The sequence below is a fragment of the Rhinopithecus roxellana genome, chromosome 5 (genome assembly GCF_007565055.1).
Source record: "Rhinopithecus roxellana isolate Shanxi Qingling chromosome 5, ASM756505v1, whole genome shotgun sequence".
Classification (NCBI taxonomy): Eukaryota; Metazoa; Chordata; class Mammalia; order Primates; family Cercopithecidae; genus Rhinopithecus; species Rhinopithecus roxellana.
In genome coordinates, this window is record NC_044553.1 from 161,628,403 (window position 1) to 161,645,276 (window position 16,874).

At 46.8% G+C, this 16,874-nt stretch overlaps 1 protein-coding gene across 3 annotated transcripts in view; it reads right to left on the reverse strand.

Annotated features, from left to right (window-relative positions):
- Positions 1 to 16,874, reverse strand: part of CDC42BPB (CDC42 binding protein kinase beta) — a 134,019-nt gene that overhangs the window by 45,934 nt on the left and 71,211 nt on the right. For all 3 annotated transcript variants that reach the window (XR_004057395.1, XM_010353708.2, XM_030931068.1), the window contains exons 6-9: positions 9,619 to 9,712; positions 6,285 to 6,485; positions 3,521 to 3,769; positions 880 to 959 (exon numbers count right to left, since the gene is read on the reverse strand). Coding sequence is in view for 2 of the 3 variants with exons in the window: in XM_010353708.2 (XP_010352010.2) it covers positions 880 to 959; positions 3,521 to 3,769; positions 6,285 to 6,485; positions 9,619 to 9,712 (624 nt within the window). In the remaining variant the exon portion in view is untranslated. The remainder of the gene's footprint in view (positions 1 to 879; positions 960 to 3,520; positions 3,770 to 6,284; positions 6,486 to 9,618; positions 9,713 to 16,874) is intronic.

Consider the following 16,874-nt stretch of genomic DNA (forward strand, 5'->3'; position numbering starts at 1 on the left):
GAGACTGGGGCAGGGGAATTGCTTGAACCCAGGAGGCGGAGGTTGCAGTGAGCTGAGATTGCGCCACTGCACTCCAGCCTGGGCGACAGAGCAAGATCCCGTCTCAAAAAAAAATAAAATTAAATTTAAAAAGTATGGGTATATCTCCCTCCCAAGACATTTTCAACTGTGGTTCCAGTTGCCAGAAGACGCTGGGAATCAGGCTCTGTGGCACAGTGGGAGCTTCCATTGTCTCATTTCACCTCCCCCACCTCCCTTTCTTCCTAACCCCTCTCCTCTCAGCCCCAGTTTCCTTTTAAAATAGAGGTGGACCATCTCAGGCAACACAAATTTCCAAAGAGGCCCATTTGGGACAGGGGCCCACGGCACACAATCCTTACAAAAGGCAGCAGAGTGCTCTGACGGAAGCCAGCTCTCAGCTGAGTGCGTGTGGCAACTGTTTGTTCTGCTTGCTGCGGCCACCGACTGGATCAGAGCTAACCCTGCCAATGGTGGTGGCCTATTGGTCAGGGGTCGGCAAACTACGGGCTCTGGGAGAAATCCTGCCTGGGGCCTGTTTTTGCACCATCATGAGCATGAATGGTTTTAATATTTTTAAAGGGTTGTAAAAAGAAGAACATACAACAAACGCCATGAAACCTGAATTCTTTCCGACCTGGATCTCTGTAGAGAAAAAGCCTGTAACCTTGCTATGGTAACACCTGCAGTCATCAGGTGTGTATATTTTAAGAACAAAAACTCATCTCCATCTCCCTTAAGTAATGGCCTCCCAGCGCACACCCCACCCACCAGCCCGCTCCTAGGGACAGAGTGTGGTGTCTGACTGTTCATCTACCACAAAGGAAGGCTCTCCCTGGGGAATGATAAATCCAGACATACCTTTCTGTTGTGAATGTAAAACCAATGAATGGCAAATGTAATCCAGAAAAGCCTGTGTGAGAACCAGGAGGTAATATTTCCTGCATAAGAACATACACAACACAAATGAAATCTACATTCAAACGAACAGGTAAAAAGAGGAAAGATGGTTATAGTCATGGCGACGGGAGGCACTGGGCAGAACACGTGGCCTTGGAGAATGCAGATTCCATGGTGTCCTCTGCAGGGGAGCTGAGTATGGCAGATCTGTCTTTCTCAAGCCTGACCCCATTCGCTGTATGTACAATAAAGCTCACAGGATACATGCACTGATTTTGATGATGACAATGGCACAGGCCGTTACCAGGTTAGTGATTTTCAAAGACTTCTTAAAGCCACAGAATCCACTGCTTAACACAACTGTGTGCAGAGTTCAACAGTGTGGACAGGCATGCCCGTCTGAGGACACAGGACAGAGCCTGGGGACTCTCAGGTTCTTGACCTGAGGTAAGAGGCCCCAAGGCAAAAAGGAACCCAAAGGTAGACTATTTTAGGTAAGTTTATCATAACTCTGTTATTCATTCTGAGGATCTTTCTTTATTAAAAACTATAACCAGGAGCCAGGCACAGTGGCTCATGCCTGTAGTCCCAGCACTTTGGGAGGCTGAGGTGGGTGGACTGCTTGAGACCAGGAATTCGAGACCAGCCTAGGCCAACACGGTGAAACCCTGTCTCTACTAAAAATACAAAAATTAGCTGGATGTGGCGGCGTGCGCCTGTAATCCCAGCTACTCAAGAGGCCAAAGCACGAGACTTGATTGAACATGGGAGGCTGAGGTTGCAGTGAGCTGAGGTTGCATCACTGTACTCCAGCCTGGGTGACAGAACGAGACCAGTCTCAAAAAATAAAAAATATAAGCAAAGTTCTTTATCTGAGAAATTTCAGTGTGGAAGGAGTTGGAGTCTGGAGTTAGAATCTAAGAAAACAATCCTTTCAACGACAACAATACCTTTCTCAGCCTTTTCTCCATGTGGTCTCAAGTTCAGCCCTTATTTTGAATGTGAAGCCATCAAAGCAAGTATTCAGTGCAAATAGATTTAACTTTTCTTTTTTTGAGATGGAGTCTCGCTCTGTCACCTAGGCCGGAATGCAGTGGCGTATTCTAGGGCACTGCAACCTCCACCTCTTGGGTTCAAGCGATTCTCCTGCCTCAGCCTCCCGAGTAGCTGGATTACAGGCACCTGCTATCATGCCCGGCTAATTTTTGTATTTTTAGCAGAGATGGGGTTTCACCATGTTGGCCAGGCTGGTCTCGAACTCCTGACCTCGTGATCCGCCCGCCTCATCCTCCCAAAGTGCTGGGACTACAGGGGTGAGTCACCACGCCTGGCCCAGATATAACTTTTCCATGACCCTACAAGGAGTACTTCATAGTTTCTAAGAACCTCTGTTCCTCCCGTTAAACTACTAGGAGTTTCCCCAGGTTCATGGTCATTCATTTCGAGAGGTCCTGGGAATGAAACATACAGAGTGAATGATGATGCTTCAGTGTAAGAAACTCTCTAAATTAACAAGCAACAAAGAAGATTTTCCTTTTATTTGGTTAAATCTCAGTTTGTCTATCCCCAGACAAGTCACACATGTATGGGTTTGATAAGAACAAAAGAATTTTATGAGATATGAGCAAAATTCTCCAGGACCAAAGGTACTGGCTAATGCATCAAAGAGGCCCTGTCAGAGCCGATGGGGACACCAGACGAGTCCTACAGCCAGAACCCAACTCTGAAAATCCTGATCTTAAACATCAGTGCGGAGACTCAACATCTGTTATCATGATCTTTGTTCTGAACTCCTGCTGTATAAAGAAACATCAATGCAGACACAAAGCACTGTAATGTTAGAAAGATTTAACGTGCTCTCAACATGCAGGGAAAAGACCAGGAACGGAGAGGCCGCCACACTGCCTACGGGACTGTAGGCTGAGCTCATGTCTTGGCGTCTTTCAACCTAAAAAACCTAAAATGCGGTGACAGGGTTGCAGTGAAGCTCTAATACAATGATGTATGTGACACTGCTTTGAAAAGTATCAAGTAGGCCGGGCACGGTGGCTCACGCCTGTAATCCCAGCACTTTGGGAGGCAGAGGTAGGTGGATCATGTGGTCAGGAGATCAAGACTATCCTGGCAGACATGGTGAAACTCCGTCTCTACTATAAACACAAAAATTAGCTGGGCGCGGTGGTGCATGCCTGTAGTCCCAGCTACTCGGGAGGCTGAGGCAGGAGAATGGCTTGAACCAGGGAGTCAGAGGTTGCCAAGAGCCGAGATCACACCACTGTAATCCAGCCTGGTGACAGAGCAAGACTGTCTCAAAAAATAAAAAAAAAAGTATCAAGTACCGTGAAAATAAAAGCAAAAGTATTTCTGTTGAGTTCCAAAACAAAAGAGTTGTTTAACTCAATTTTACTCAAACTGAGTCATCCATCATTTTTTAAAGGAATATTAACGACCCAGCTGACGACTGGAATAAAAAGCACACTGTGTCTTAAGTGCCAAATTTCACAGCTTTATGCTGTACTGACTTGATAAGCAACGCGCTCAACGCAGCACCACATGTCAGACACACAGCCAGCAAGTCTGAGATCAGCGCTTTCCCACTCACCGTGTTTCTCAGCACATCATCGTCCACGTCGAAGTTGGACGTGTCAGAGGGACTGCTCACGTCGGGAATATAAGGTGCTTCTAGGTTTCGTATATTTTCCCAATTTAGACCTTCAAAAAACGCATGCTTTTTGAAATCCTCTATTCCATTCTGCCCCAGCCGGCGCTCTCTACTGCAGATCAGCCTCTGGATGAGGTCCTTCGCTTCTTCGGAAACATCTGTGACATGGGACGGGAACTGGAATCGCTCCTGCAAGGGGTGGCAAAAACGCCGGTGGACAGGTGGACGCATTCAGAGAGTTTAAGGTGTACGGACATTATAGGAAACAAAGTAGAAATAGTAGCTCCAAAGCAGGTCGCTTTTTATTTCATGAGGACGAAATGCAATCCAAAGCTAATCAATTTCTATTCCCAAAAGGCAAACAAGAAAACCAGTGGTCCTTCTGGTTTTACTCGTTGTAGACTTGGGACCACATTGCAAGTAAATGACATATTTTTACCTATGGAGGTGGCAAGGAATGTGGGAAACATGCCGTGCGCGGCAAGAGGGACAGGCGCAGCCCTGTCAGAATGCACAGTGTAAGCATCAGGGCAGTTCTGCTTCTGGAAACTCACATTACAAAAGCAGTCGCTAAGAGGAAACACAACATGCACTGTATTCTGACCAAGAAAACTGCAAATTACCTACATGCCCATCAAAAAGGAGACTCGTTAAAAGAGATACCAGTTGGGCACAGTGACTCACTCCTGTAATCCCAGCACTTTGGAAGGCCGAGGCGGGCAGATCACCTGAGGTCAGGAGTTCCAGACCATCCTGACCAACAAGGTGAAACCCCATCTCTACTAAAAATACAAAAATTACCAGGCATGGTGGCGGCCTGTAATCCCAGCTACTTGGGAGGCTGAGGCAGGAGAATCGCTTAAACTCGGGAGGTGCAAGTTGCAGTGAGCCAAGACCATGCCACTGCACTCCAGCCTGGGTGACAAGGGCAAGATTCCATCTCAAAACAAAAAAGATGGGGCACAAAGAAAAAGGAACATGTCCGTGTGCTGATATAGAAAGACACCAAAGATACAATGACAAAAAACTGTTTATATGTAACATGATGCCACATATCTAAACACACACATGCACACGCGCGCACACACACGTGCTAAGGTCTGCTGAGGCCACACACCCTCATGGTAGAGTGGTCTAAGAGCTGAGCCACCACCTTTGTCATCTACAGAAAGGAACAACGTCACCTGCTTCACGAGGTGCCTGACCCAAGCGCCCACAGGTGGTCAGCACTCAGTGACTGCTGGCAGGCTCTTAGTAATAATTAAGTCCCAAATGTTACTTTAACAGAATTTGTCACTAAGAAGTGGATGAGGAGATTTTCATTACCTATAATATGCATTTTTGCATTGTCTGAAGTTTTTATAGGGAGTATATATTAATTTATAAATAAAAAATATGCTTCTACTTTGGGAAAAACATTTTTTAAAACTGTAACTTTTGCTTTGATTTGGAGTTAAATGGAAAACCAGTTACCACTTTAGTGTTAATCTGCTCACTATGAGAGCAAACTGTGGGAGACACTGGCTGGAGGACAGGCCGGCACTCCATCAGGATCATCCTGGGATCTGCGTGTGCATAGGAGGGAAACGCTATGAGCATGCTGGTAGAGAGGGTGAAATTGGCATTAGAAAGACACATGACTCTCTGGGCGAGACGGCTCACGCCTGTCATCTCCGCACTTTGGGAGGCCGAGGCGGGTGGACTGCCTGAGGTCAGGAGTTCGAGACCAGCCTTGCTAACATGGCGAAACCCTGTCTCCACTAAAAATACAAAAAAATTAGCCAGGTGTGGTGGCAGGCACCTATAATCCCAGCTACTCAGGAAACTGAGGCAGGAGAATTGCTTGAACCTGGGAGGTATAGCCGAGACTGCAGCACTGCACTCCAGCCTGGGTGACAGGAGCAAAACTCTGATTAAAAAGAAAAGAAAAGAGAAAAAGGCAGGAGAATCGCTTGAACCCAGGAGGCGGAGGTTGCAGTGAGCCGAGATTGCGCCACTGCACTCCAGCCTGGGTGACAGAGTGAGACTCTGTCTCAAAAAAGAAAGACAAACGACTAAGGAAAATTTTTTAAAAGAAATAAAAAAATCAGACAGAAGAGAAAATGATAAAAAGGAAAACAAAGGAGGTGGAGAGAGGTGACATGGAAGCAAGAAAGTGAACAGTTTGGAAAGGGAAGGAGGAGAAGAGGAAACAGGATGGGGAGGATGAAGGGCTCCACCATCTGGAGACATGTGATCATTTACAGGGACTGATTTCTGGGGAACAGACTTGAGAATCAAAGTTGACATCTAACCAGTGAATCTAGAGCCACATGACAAGGGCCCACCTGGACCCCCCCACTGGCTAACCCCGGGCGCCTCACTCCACACGCCTATGCAGACGACGCGTCTGTCTACAGAAACCTGCCTCCCCTCCAGGAAGCCAGCTTGGAGTAGGCCAGCATCCTTCCCCTGAGAGTGGGGGTGGGCGTCACCCTCAGAACCTCCTTCCCCTTCCTCTGGCATCCACATCTCCTGGTGTCGACCCCACCTCCGGATGCCTTCTCCAATGTCTACTCCAGTCCGCCTGTCCCCAGTTTGGTCTAAACCCTGACATCTCTTCCTGAACTGCTTGCGTCGCTTCCTAATGGATATTCCTGCACTAGTTGTGCTCTCTGTACTTTAGGCCTAAGCCAGGTACCAAAATAAAAATGCAACGTCTTACTTCATGGTTCATGATCTTCCCGTAGGTCTCCACGAGTGACTCCGCATAAAACGGCGTTTCTCCATAGAGCATCTCATACATGCAGACCCCCAGAGACCACCAGTCACACTCGGGCCCGTATTTGCCCATGCCGTCCTCCATCGCCTGCAGGATCTCCGGCGAGATGTAGTCAGGTGTGCCCACGGCCACAGAGGACTGCACCTTAGGGGAGAAGGAGATGCTGAAGGAAACCCTAGGGCATCTCCAATCACCTAGTAGTGGAAAGTAGTTGGAAAGTATTTCCAACTACTTTCTCTAAAATATAGTGGAGGCAGAAAATGAAATAATTATAGAATAAAACTGATGAATGATCGTGTTTTTTAAACCCAGAAATTCAAGCTGAGTATAGTGGCTCCAGCCTGTAGCCTCAGCTACTTGGGAGGTTGAGGCAGGAGAACAGCTTGAGCCCAGGAGCTCAAGGCCAACACAGGTAACACGGTCCCCAACCCTGTCTCTAACGAAACAAAACAGAATTTAAAAGCCTCAATAATGTAAAATTCAATGCAAATAAATATTCTCTTGAAGCACTAAACATTATGCAGCTCCCAGAACACATGAAACTCTTGTACACATGGTCTGTCAATACCCAAATACCAGCCACAGCCCCAAACAGTGCCTCTCCAATCTCCCAGGGCTGGCATTTCCCACTCTCTGTCGCTGTTCCCAGTGTGATGCGGGGGCCACGCGTGCATGGGCCAGCCTTTCTGATTTTCATGTGCAGCACGCAGGAACTCTTGTGTAGGGTCTCTTGTTAGAAGAGAGACCCCGGTGGGCCCAAGAGGCTGCATTTCTAACAAGCTTCTGGGGGTGCTAAGGCTGCTCACCTGCAGCCCACCCTATGGTCTTCCTCATGGGAACATGCAGAAATTGGTCCAGGCATTAGCTGGGTGCTCAGGCATTCCCTGGACAGGGAACCAGCAGGCTAAGACCGCTCCTACCCCCGCCAAAGGGAGAAAACAGCTTCCCTGCTATCTACATTAGCAGGCACGTGCCAGAGCACAGTGACACCTCTGCAGAAAGCTGCGAGGGCATGGGTCACCTCAGAACAAGCAGGAGGAGCCTGGCGAAGCTGAGAAATCATCTACCCAGAGAGTACGACGGAGAGCACAGGTCTGAGGCTCAGGCAGGAACTGGAGACAACCACCACAGGCCTGTCTGGGGAAGGCCAGGCTCTCCCGAGGGTCCCCTCTGGGAAGAGAGAAACAGGGTCCAAGTAGTACCCCGGAGCCAGTGGTGTCAGAACTGCTCAGGCTGAATGATCAGCAGAGAACTCTGCCTCCATCACTTCCCTACATGAGTGCGTGGCCAGACCACAGGAGCTTCTACAGACAGCGGGACCACTGGGGTGCTGGGCAGTGACTCCATGATGAACGACTACCGTGACGGGGTGGAGTGGAGGTGAGGAGGGCAACCCGTGCTCTGGTTATACCGTGACGGGGTGGAGTGGAGGTGAGGAGGGCAACCCGTGCTCTGGTTATACCGTGACGGGTTGGAGTGGAGGTGAGGAGGGCAACCCGTGCTCTGGTTATACCGTGACGGGGTGGAGTGGAGGTGAGGAGGGCAACCCGTGCTCTGGTTATACCGTGACGGGGTGGAGTGGAGGTGAGGAGGGCAACCCGTGCTCTGGTTATACCGTGACGGGGTGGAGTGGAGGTGAGGAGGGCAACCCGTGCTCTGGTTATACCGTGACGGGGTGGAGTGGAGGTGAGGAGGGCAACCCGTGCTCTGGTTATACCGTGACGGGGTGGAGTGGAGGTGAGGAGGGCAACCCGTGCTCTGGTTATACCGTGACGGGGTGGTGTGGAGGTGAGGAGGGCAACCCGTGCTCTGGTTATACCGTGACGGGGTGGTGTGGAGGTGAGGAGGGCAACCCGTGCTCTGGTTATACCGTGACGGGGTGGAGTGGAGGTGAGGAGGGCAACCCGTGATCTGGTTATACCGTGACGGGGTGGAGTGGAGGTGAGGAGGGCAACCCGTGCTCTGGTTATACCGTGACGGGGTGGAGTGGAGGTGAGGAGGGCAACCCGTGCTCTGGTTATACCGTGACGGGGTGGAGTGGAGGTGAGGAGGGCAACCCGTGCTCTGGTTATACTGTGACGGGGTGGTGTGGAGGTGAGGAAGGTAACCCGTTGTGCTCTGGTTATACCGTGACGGGGTGGTGTGGAGGTGAGGAGGGTAACCCGTGCTCTGGTTATACTGTGATGGGGTGGTGTGGAGGTGATGAGGGCAACCCGTGCTCTGGTTATACTGTGACGGGGTGGTATGGAGGTGAGGAGGGCAACCCATGTTCTGGTTCAGACCTGTTCTAGTCACTGGAAGACTGGAGTGGAGGACAGCACCCGCCTACCAATTAATCAATATGTGGTCAAGACTTTTAAAAATAAGAGACTGGCTTTGTGGAATGAAAATGAGCAAATTGCATTATCCTTATAAAACGCTGTCAACTGAAGCCAGTGACATGGGTTCTTCTACTACTGCTTGAAAATCCGCTAGTAGGAAAGAAAGGGATTGCTCTCTTTCGGAAAAGTATTGTATGTTAGACCTTATGATAAGTGTAGGTTTTAAAGAAGAAAAGACTCCAAACATGTAAGAACAAAACTGCAACAGTGGCCACAGACGCAGTGAAAGCAGTTTGCTGGAAGCAGCTGCCAACAGGGTGTGGGCAGACCTGGGACTGCCCCCATCAGGCTACTCAGCCATGCTGCTGGTCTGACTGTGCGGTGGAGACCACAGGGACCTGTGGCCCAAGCCTGAGTCTCCTGGTGACAGCCGGTCCGGGGCAGCCTCTTGTTCTCCCCTGCTGGTGGGAGTGTCAGCCGGCCCTGTAACACTGAGCACCAGGACTCTGTTTCTAGGTCTACAACACCCACAGAGAGGAAACCCCTAGCAGGAAGTTACTGCCCACACACAAGTGAGAAAATACGGTTACATGGTTAATGCCTGCCCACCCGACCAGCCTGGACAGGGCACTTTAAGGAAGAAGCAGAGAGTGCCCTCGATCTGCTATAGGACTGGCATGCTTTTAGCCACCTTGGGACTGAGGCAACCTGACAACTCCCATTCTGGAAGGCACACATATTACTTTCGTAAACATAAAAAGCAATAAAGATGCTTTCCAACTTAATTTTTATTTGGGAAACGAAACTCCCCAAATAGAAAATTTCAACTATCTCCAAAATTGATTCGTTTTAATTAATGTACTTGGTTTCTTCATTGTACCTCAAATTGAAAACTTCCCTTCTAACTACAAGCCAAACCCAAAACCAAATGGAAAATCTCCAACAAAAATACCTACAGTTCCATCATCATTCATCTTCAAACATGATCCAAAGTCAGCCAGGCGGATATGACCATTCACGTCCAAAAGGACATTGTCAGGTTTAATGTCTCTGTTAGTAAAATAAATACACAAATTAACCATCTCCATGCAACACATTAGGTAGGTCAAAGCCCTTAACTCGTGGTGATCACATGAAGAAATGCTAATATCCTCTTGTGAAGAGTTGTCACCATCCAGTACAAATGCCTCTGTGTGACATTCATCTGGCACAATGGCAGCCGAAGTCATATCACTGCCCCTCGTTTAGTCCCCAGTTACCTAGGCGAGGCCCTGTGACGATTCCTACTCGTCTGCCCACCCAGCTAATGAACCCCTCCTGAGCATCTCCTTGGTGCCAGGCACTGTTCTCCAGCCCACCCACCTATGCACGTGACAACGCTGCCCCTGCCTTCATGAAGCCTGCATACGAACTGAGGTGTTGCAAACACAAATAGGCACTGCTGTCTCAGGCAGGCTCACACGGTGCAAGCTCTGTGCTGAGTACCATGGAAAACAGGAATGGGACAAGGGGACGGAGGGACACACACGTGGAGGGAGCTGGCTGGGGGCTGCCACACAGAGAGACGGCAGTGGCCAGACGAGGTCCAGGAGGCAGATGGTGATCTGGTGGAAGACTGCTGCAAACCGCCCCATAACCCCAAAACTGCACTTTATAGATGAAGACATGGAAGCTGAGCCAACTGTCCACAGTTACAGAGCAGCACATGCTGGAGCAGGAACACAAACACAGGTCTGTCCCACCAACGCCTGTTTCTGAACTACTTTCTGTGTGCTCCCAAACACACGTGCGGGTGCGGGGCACCTCAGAGCACGAACGCTTTTTTCTGGCAGAATAAGCTTACGTGACTGAACAGTATGAATGCTAACAAACTCTAAAAACAAAGAAAGACGTTCAGCAAAAGACAAGTCCAAGCATGTTCCCAGCGGCACCACCTGTAGCAGCCAAAAGGCAGAAACAATCTAAATCTCCGCCTCCAAGAGAATGGGTAAATAAGCTAGGCTATACTCGCATCATGGACACTACACCCCAATGAGAACAGATGGGTACCAACTACCCCAGCCACACAAATCAATCTCATACAAACAAGGGCAGATGACAATTCTTACCTCAAAACCAGAAACAAAAACACAAAGCAAAAGAAACCCTAGCATATAACACTCCAAACTGAAATAAAATACCCTCAAATAAACATTCAGGAATCCGAAAAAGAAAACAAAACAAAATCCCACAATCACACACACACACACACACACACACACACATACACACACACACACGGCTAGGTGCAGTAGCTCACAAACTATAATCCTAGCACTTTGGGAGGCTGAGGCAAAAGAATTGCTTGAACCTCGGGAGGTGGAGGCTGTAGTGAGCTGTGATTGCACCACTGCACTCTAGCCTGCGCGACAGAGCAAGACCCTGTCTCAAAACACAAAAACAAACACACACACATACACACGCACAAACGCACACGCACTCACTAGATAAAAGCGTGCAGAAAAGAAGAGCTGATTTAACTCAGGGAAGAAATAGAAGCAGCATAAAATCTTATCAGAAATGAAGATCAAATTATAAGAGGTCTAAACAAGAATAAATTGAAACAAAAATCTAATGAAAAATTGAAGAAAGAGAAGAAAAGATCTAGAAGAATAAAATGCGGTAAAGAAAGAAGGAAAAGCAGTCAGATAGGAAGCAGCCAGAGGCTGAAGTGGGAGACAGGCAAAGAAGGCCCAACAGGTGCATAAATGGAGTCCCTGAAAGAAATCAAAGCAAAACATGACTAACATCTAACTACAATCCAAGAGAATTTTCTAAAAATTAAAAAAAAAACACCAAAAACCTGAATCTAGAATGAGAGGGCCCATTAAAGATTAAAAAAAAAAAAAGAAAACATCAACGTCCTCTTTTTTGAAGCCAGCCAGGTTGATATTGATGTTCATATGATAAGAAAAGCTAGAAAAACCCTGAAGACTGAGCTGTGATGGGGGGATCAGGCCCAGATGATTTCAAAACACTACACAGCCTCCCTAGTTAAAGCAGTGTGGTGCTAGTATGTGCAAAGGCAGAGAGAAAATGGAATAGAGTAGAATGTCTAGAAACAAACCAACTACATAAAGAAATCAAGTACAGGACAAAGATAATACAAATCACTGGGGCAAAGATAGACTTAAACAAATAAGTTGGTGGTGTGACAACTGGAGAGCCATTTAAAGGTAAAATCAGGGCCGGGCACAGTGGCTCCTGTCATCCCATCACTTTGCAAGGCCGAGGCAGATGGATCACAAGGTCAGGAGATCGAGACCCTCCTGGCTAACACAGTGAAACCCCGTCTCTACTAAAAATACAAAAAACTAGCCGGGCGAGGTGGCGGGCGCCTGTAGTCCCAGCTACTCGGGAGGCTGAGGCAGGAGAATGGCGTGAACCCGGGAGGCGGAGCTTGCAGTGAGCTGAGATCCGGCCACTGCACTCCAGCCTGGGCGACAGAGAGAGACTCCAGTCTCAAAACAAAACAAAACAAAAAAAACAAAAAAACCCCGTAAGATTAGAACGCTTCCTTGTGCCATATATAAGAACAAACCTGAAACAGACCCAAGATCTACATGGAACAGATTAAACTATATGAGTGAAAAACTAAAAATACTGGAAAACAAAACAAAACAACCCCTCCCCACCCAAAAAAACCAACACATGGGTTTTCTTTTTCTGGGGGTAAGAAAAGGATTTCTCATTCAATTACGTATAAAAATTTAAAAAAATCTGTGTGGCAAAAAACCACAATGAACCACATCAAAAAACAAATGGCAAACTGGGGAAAAATATTTGTAATATATATCACAGAAAAAAGGCAAATACTTCTTTAAGAATTGGGGGAAAAAAGCCCAGAAATCCATAAGAAAAGGGTAAAACCCATGAAACAACTCACATAAGCATGCACACAAAAATACAACATGAGGGTCAACATCACAAGAAAGGTGAAAAAGAAAACTACAATTGTATACCACCTCTCAGCCATCAGAGGGCAAAAATACAGAAGTCTGAAAATACACGGTTGGCAAAGCTGCAAGGAAAGTGCATCCACTGCTGGTGGGAATACAAATCGGTGATCTTTATGGAGGGAAACTTAAAACATCAAATAAACCTACATATGTATTTCATTTCTCTCTTGATTCAGTAACCCCACTTCCAGAGATTCACCCTAAAGGCCCACCACCAAAACAAAAACACCTTGCACAAGGATATTTATTTCTACATTTATAATTGCAAAATATTGGAAACTATCTAAATGTCCATTCTTAGGAGACTAGCTGAATAAACTATGGTAGTTACCTATAACGCAGTATTACGAAAACATAAAAAAGAATGAAGAGCAGGCCGGGTGTAGTAGCTCACGCCTGTAATCCCAGCACTTTGGAAGGCCAAGGCAGGCAGATCGCCTGAGGTCGGGAATTCGAGACCAGCCTGACCAACATGGAGAAACCCCGTCTCTACTAAAAATACAAAATTAGCCGGGCGTGGGGGCGGGCGCCTGTAATCCCAGTTACTCAGGAGGCTGAGGCAGGAGAATCACTTGAACCCAGGAGGCAGAGGTTGTGGTGAGCTGAGATCGCACCACTACACTCCAGCCTGGGCAACAAGAGCGAAACTCCGTTTCAAAAAAAAAAAAAAAAAGAATGAAGAGCTCCATGAATTGATATAGAATGATTTATAGGATACATCACTGAAGTTTTTAAAGATGCAAAGCACACATTTAGCATACCATCTTTTGCTTAACAAAGGAGAAACAAGAAACGTCTGCATGGATGACAGCAGAAGACAGCAGACTGGCTACCGATTCTGGGTTGCCAGTGGAGGTGGGCAGGATAAGGAAGGGGCGACCGCTTCTGTGAGTACAACTTCATGCAGTTTTGGTGTTTTGGAAGCATGCTAACGTCCTACACAGTCAAAGAATAAAACTGAATCAACAAAGGCGGAAGGGAAGTCTAAAATGGAAAACTGATTCAAACCAATGAATCCAACTGTATTTCAAAAACAACAGTGAAGGGGCAGGTGGGGTTAAAACAAAACAAAACAAATCTAAGTGACTTATGAACACAGAATTACTGCAGGTGAGAGGGTATGTTATGAACACAGAATTCTGTTATGAACACAGAATTCTGTTATGAACACAGAATTACTGCGGTTCTCCCCCATCCAATGAGATGGGGGAGAACCGCAAACAGACCCAGAACTCTTTTCGGCAGGTTTGTTTCTGTGACGGCATGGGCAGAGCAATTCTAAAGCTATTTTAGACACATCGCAGGACTGAGCAAGTGAGTCCCTGTACCAACATTGCTGGGAGTCACAGTTTCAGTAGAAGGAAGACAAAAATCTGGAAAGGGAGGAAGCCAAGAAGTTAACTCGTGATTCCCGAGTATGCACAGGTAGACGCATGTGTCTATGAACGTGCATATACCTCTGTTACTACCTCTGTGCACTGAGGGGCCTAGAAGCAGACAACCCCATAGTAATGCGCATGCCCAGCACCCAGAACTTGGTCTTCAAAGCCGCTCCCCACTCAAAGGCCTTGAGCTCTTCTGAGAAACAATGGAGTGGGGATAGAAGGTATAGGATGACAGAAACTAAGGACATCCTCAAAAAGTGACGAGGCACAGCGCAAACACAGGAGTCAGCTAGAATGCCAAATATGGGCCAATTTCAGCACAAAAATAACTAAGATAGTGAATTATAAACCACTGCGAGAATAAAGGATCCATTTATCCATACTGATCATAAATAGACCAACAAGCAGGGAGAAGGGAGGTGCTTCCTTAGAGCAGAAAGCCGGATGATGACTGGCCAGCGTGCTGGGTCTGGAGTTTGTAAGTCAATTTGCAACCACGCAAAGACTGGTCCAGGCAAAAATCGTTAGCGGATACTACATCTTGGGAGGAAATTTTAAAGAGGAAGAGGATATTTGCATGGTCTTAAAAGTATCTCCCCACAGGGAAAAAACTATATAGCAGAAAAATCTAACAAAATCTTAACTGGGTGATGTATTTGATCACCACTGAGGGGCTGATGGATATTGTACACCTCTGGATAGGACACCCTGAGAAGGACACAATATATTTACACACACACATTCCAAGAGGAAGGAACACATCATCTCAATCTATCAGGAGAAAACATCAGACCAAGCGAAACTGAGAAGTCTTCTATTGAAAAGGCAAGGGACACTGTATTCTCCAAACACATCAATGTTCTTCCAACGTGCCAATGTCATAACAAAGAAAGGATGAGGAACTATTCTAGATTAAAAGAGATTAAAGAAGACATGACAATGAAATGTCACATGTGATCCTGGACTGGATTCTGTCCTGGGGGAAGGAAATACTCCAAGAGATGCCCCTGGGTCAACTGATAAAATCTGAGCAAAGAGGATGAGATTAGGCATGAGTAGCATAAGTAAGAATTTCGGGGTAAATGCTCTTGGTACATGCAGCTTATTCTTAGACGGGTCAGGAAAAATCTGTGTGTGTGTACACATGTGGCGGGGGGAAATCTATAACAGGAGCCGAAATATTAACAATAAGTGAATCTGATTAAAGGTATATGGGTGCTTTTTGTGCCATTCTTGCAACCCTTGTATAAGACTGAAACTTTTTAGGTTTGAAACTATTTGAAACATTATTTAAAAAGAAAACTTTTAAAAGAATACACATGTAATATGATTCCATATATACAGTATTTTAAAACAGGCAAAGCTGATTCACGCTTTCAGAGCCTCACTGTCTAACACGGTAGCCCCTAGCCACACAGGATTATTCAAACTCAAATTAATGTAAATTACATAAAATACAGAATTCAGTTCTTCTGTTGCACCAGCCATGTTTCGAGTGCTCATGAGCCACATGTGTTGAACAATGCAGATCTAGAACATTCTGTCACAGTGGAAAGTTCTGCATAGCACTGTGGGGGATGAGTGGTGGTGACCTCTGGGGAGCGAGTACATTAGAATTCAAAAACAATTTTTGTCTCACATTACTTTAGCAGCTTTGACTGACACAAAATCTTTAAGTCTGAAAGAAAAAAATCAAAATGAAAACATCTGCTGGATATATATACACAAATAAATATATACACACACACACACATATATATATATATATATATTTTTTTTGAGACAGAGCCTCACTCTGTCACCCAGGCTGGAGTACAGTGACACAATCTCAGCTCACTGTAACCTCTGACTCCCTGAGTTTTCAGGCGATTCTCATACCTCAGCCTCCCTTGTAGCTGGGATTACAGGCGTGCGCTACCATGCCCAGCTAGTTTTTTGTATTTTTAGTAGAGAAGGGGTTTTGCCATGTTGGCAAGGCTGGTCTTGAACTTGTGAGCTGAAGCAATCCACTCACCTCAGCCTCCCAAAGTGCTGGGATTACAGGCGTGAGCCACCGCGCCTGGCCCATCTGCTGAACATATTATTTTCATTAATAAAAATCCTCTTTCCTTGGAAGTGTCTACTATACTTATTTAAATACATCTAAATTAAATTTGCTTCAGAGGAACAAATTCCTCTTCATATGTTATATATACTACGTTCATTTCCCAACAGACTCCACCAGTGCTGGGAAGAAAGGCAGGTATCTGCCTCCTTCCAGGTATGGCAGCTCTGAAGACTACGTGCAGAGGGCGTGCTGACGCTGCACCTGATGCTGCAGGTGGATTCTCAACCAGCTGCTCCACGTGGGATGCGAGGCTTCTGGCCAAGAGCACGTCCATTAACAGCACTTTTGGGGACATCTAATAGACTCTCCCACGTCCACGAGTTTTTCTGCAATCCTTTCCCATGAAAAAAGAGGGCGAGGCAGAAAGAGAGAGGGAGAGTTGGAAAGATGAGAGGATGGAAGGATGGAGGAAAGGAGGGAGGAAGGGAGTGGAAATAAAGACCAACACTCCTGGAAGCAGAAGCAGACCCAACCCCTCCTCCTGCCCTCCCCATGACCAGGGCGCTCGGAGGTGCTCACTCGAACTCACAAACCTTTCACCATGGCCTCCGGCCTCCACTCCCTTCTGTGAGCCGCCCATGTAAATAAAAGAGGACCAGTTTTATGACAAGGAAGACTTGAAGCAACGCATACGGGACCAAGTATGAAGAGAAGCTCAAGAAGGTTCTGCAACAAGCGCTATAACTGGCTGCCAGGAAGAAACGGATTAAAGACAAGGACAA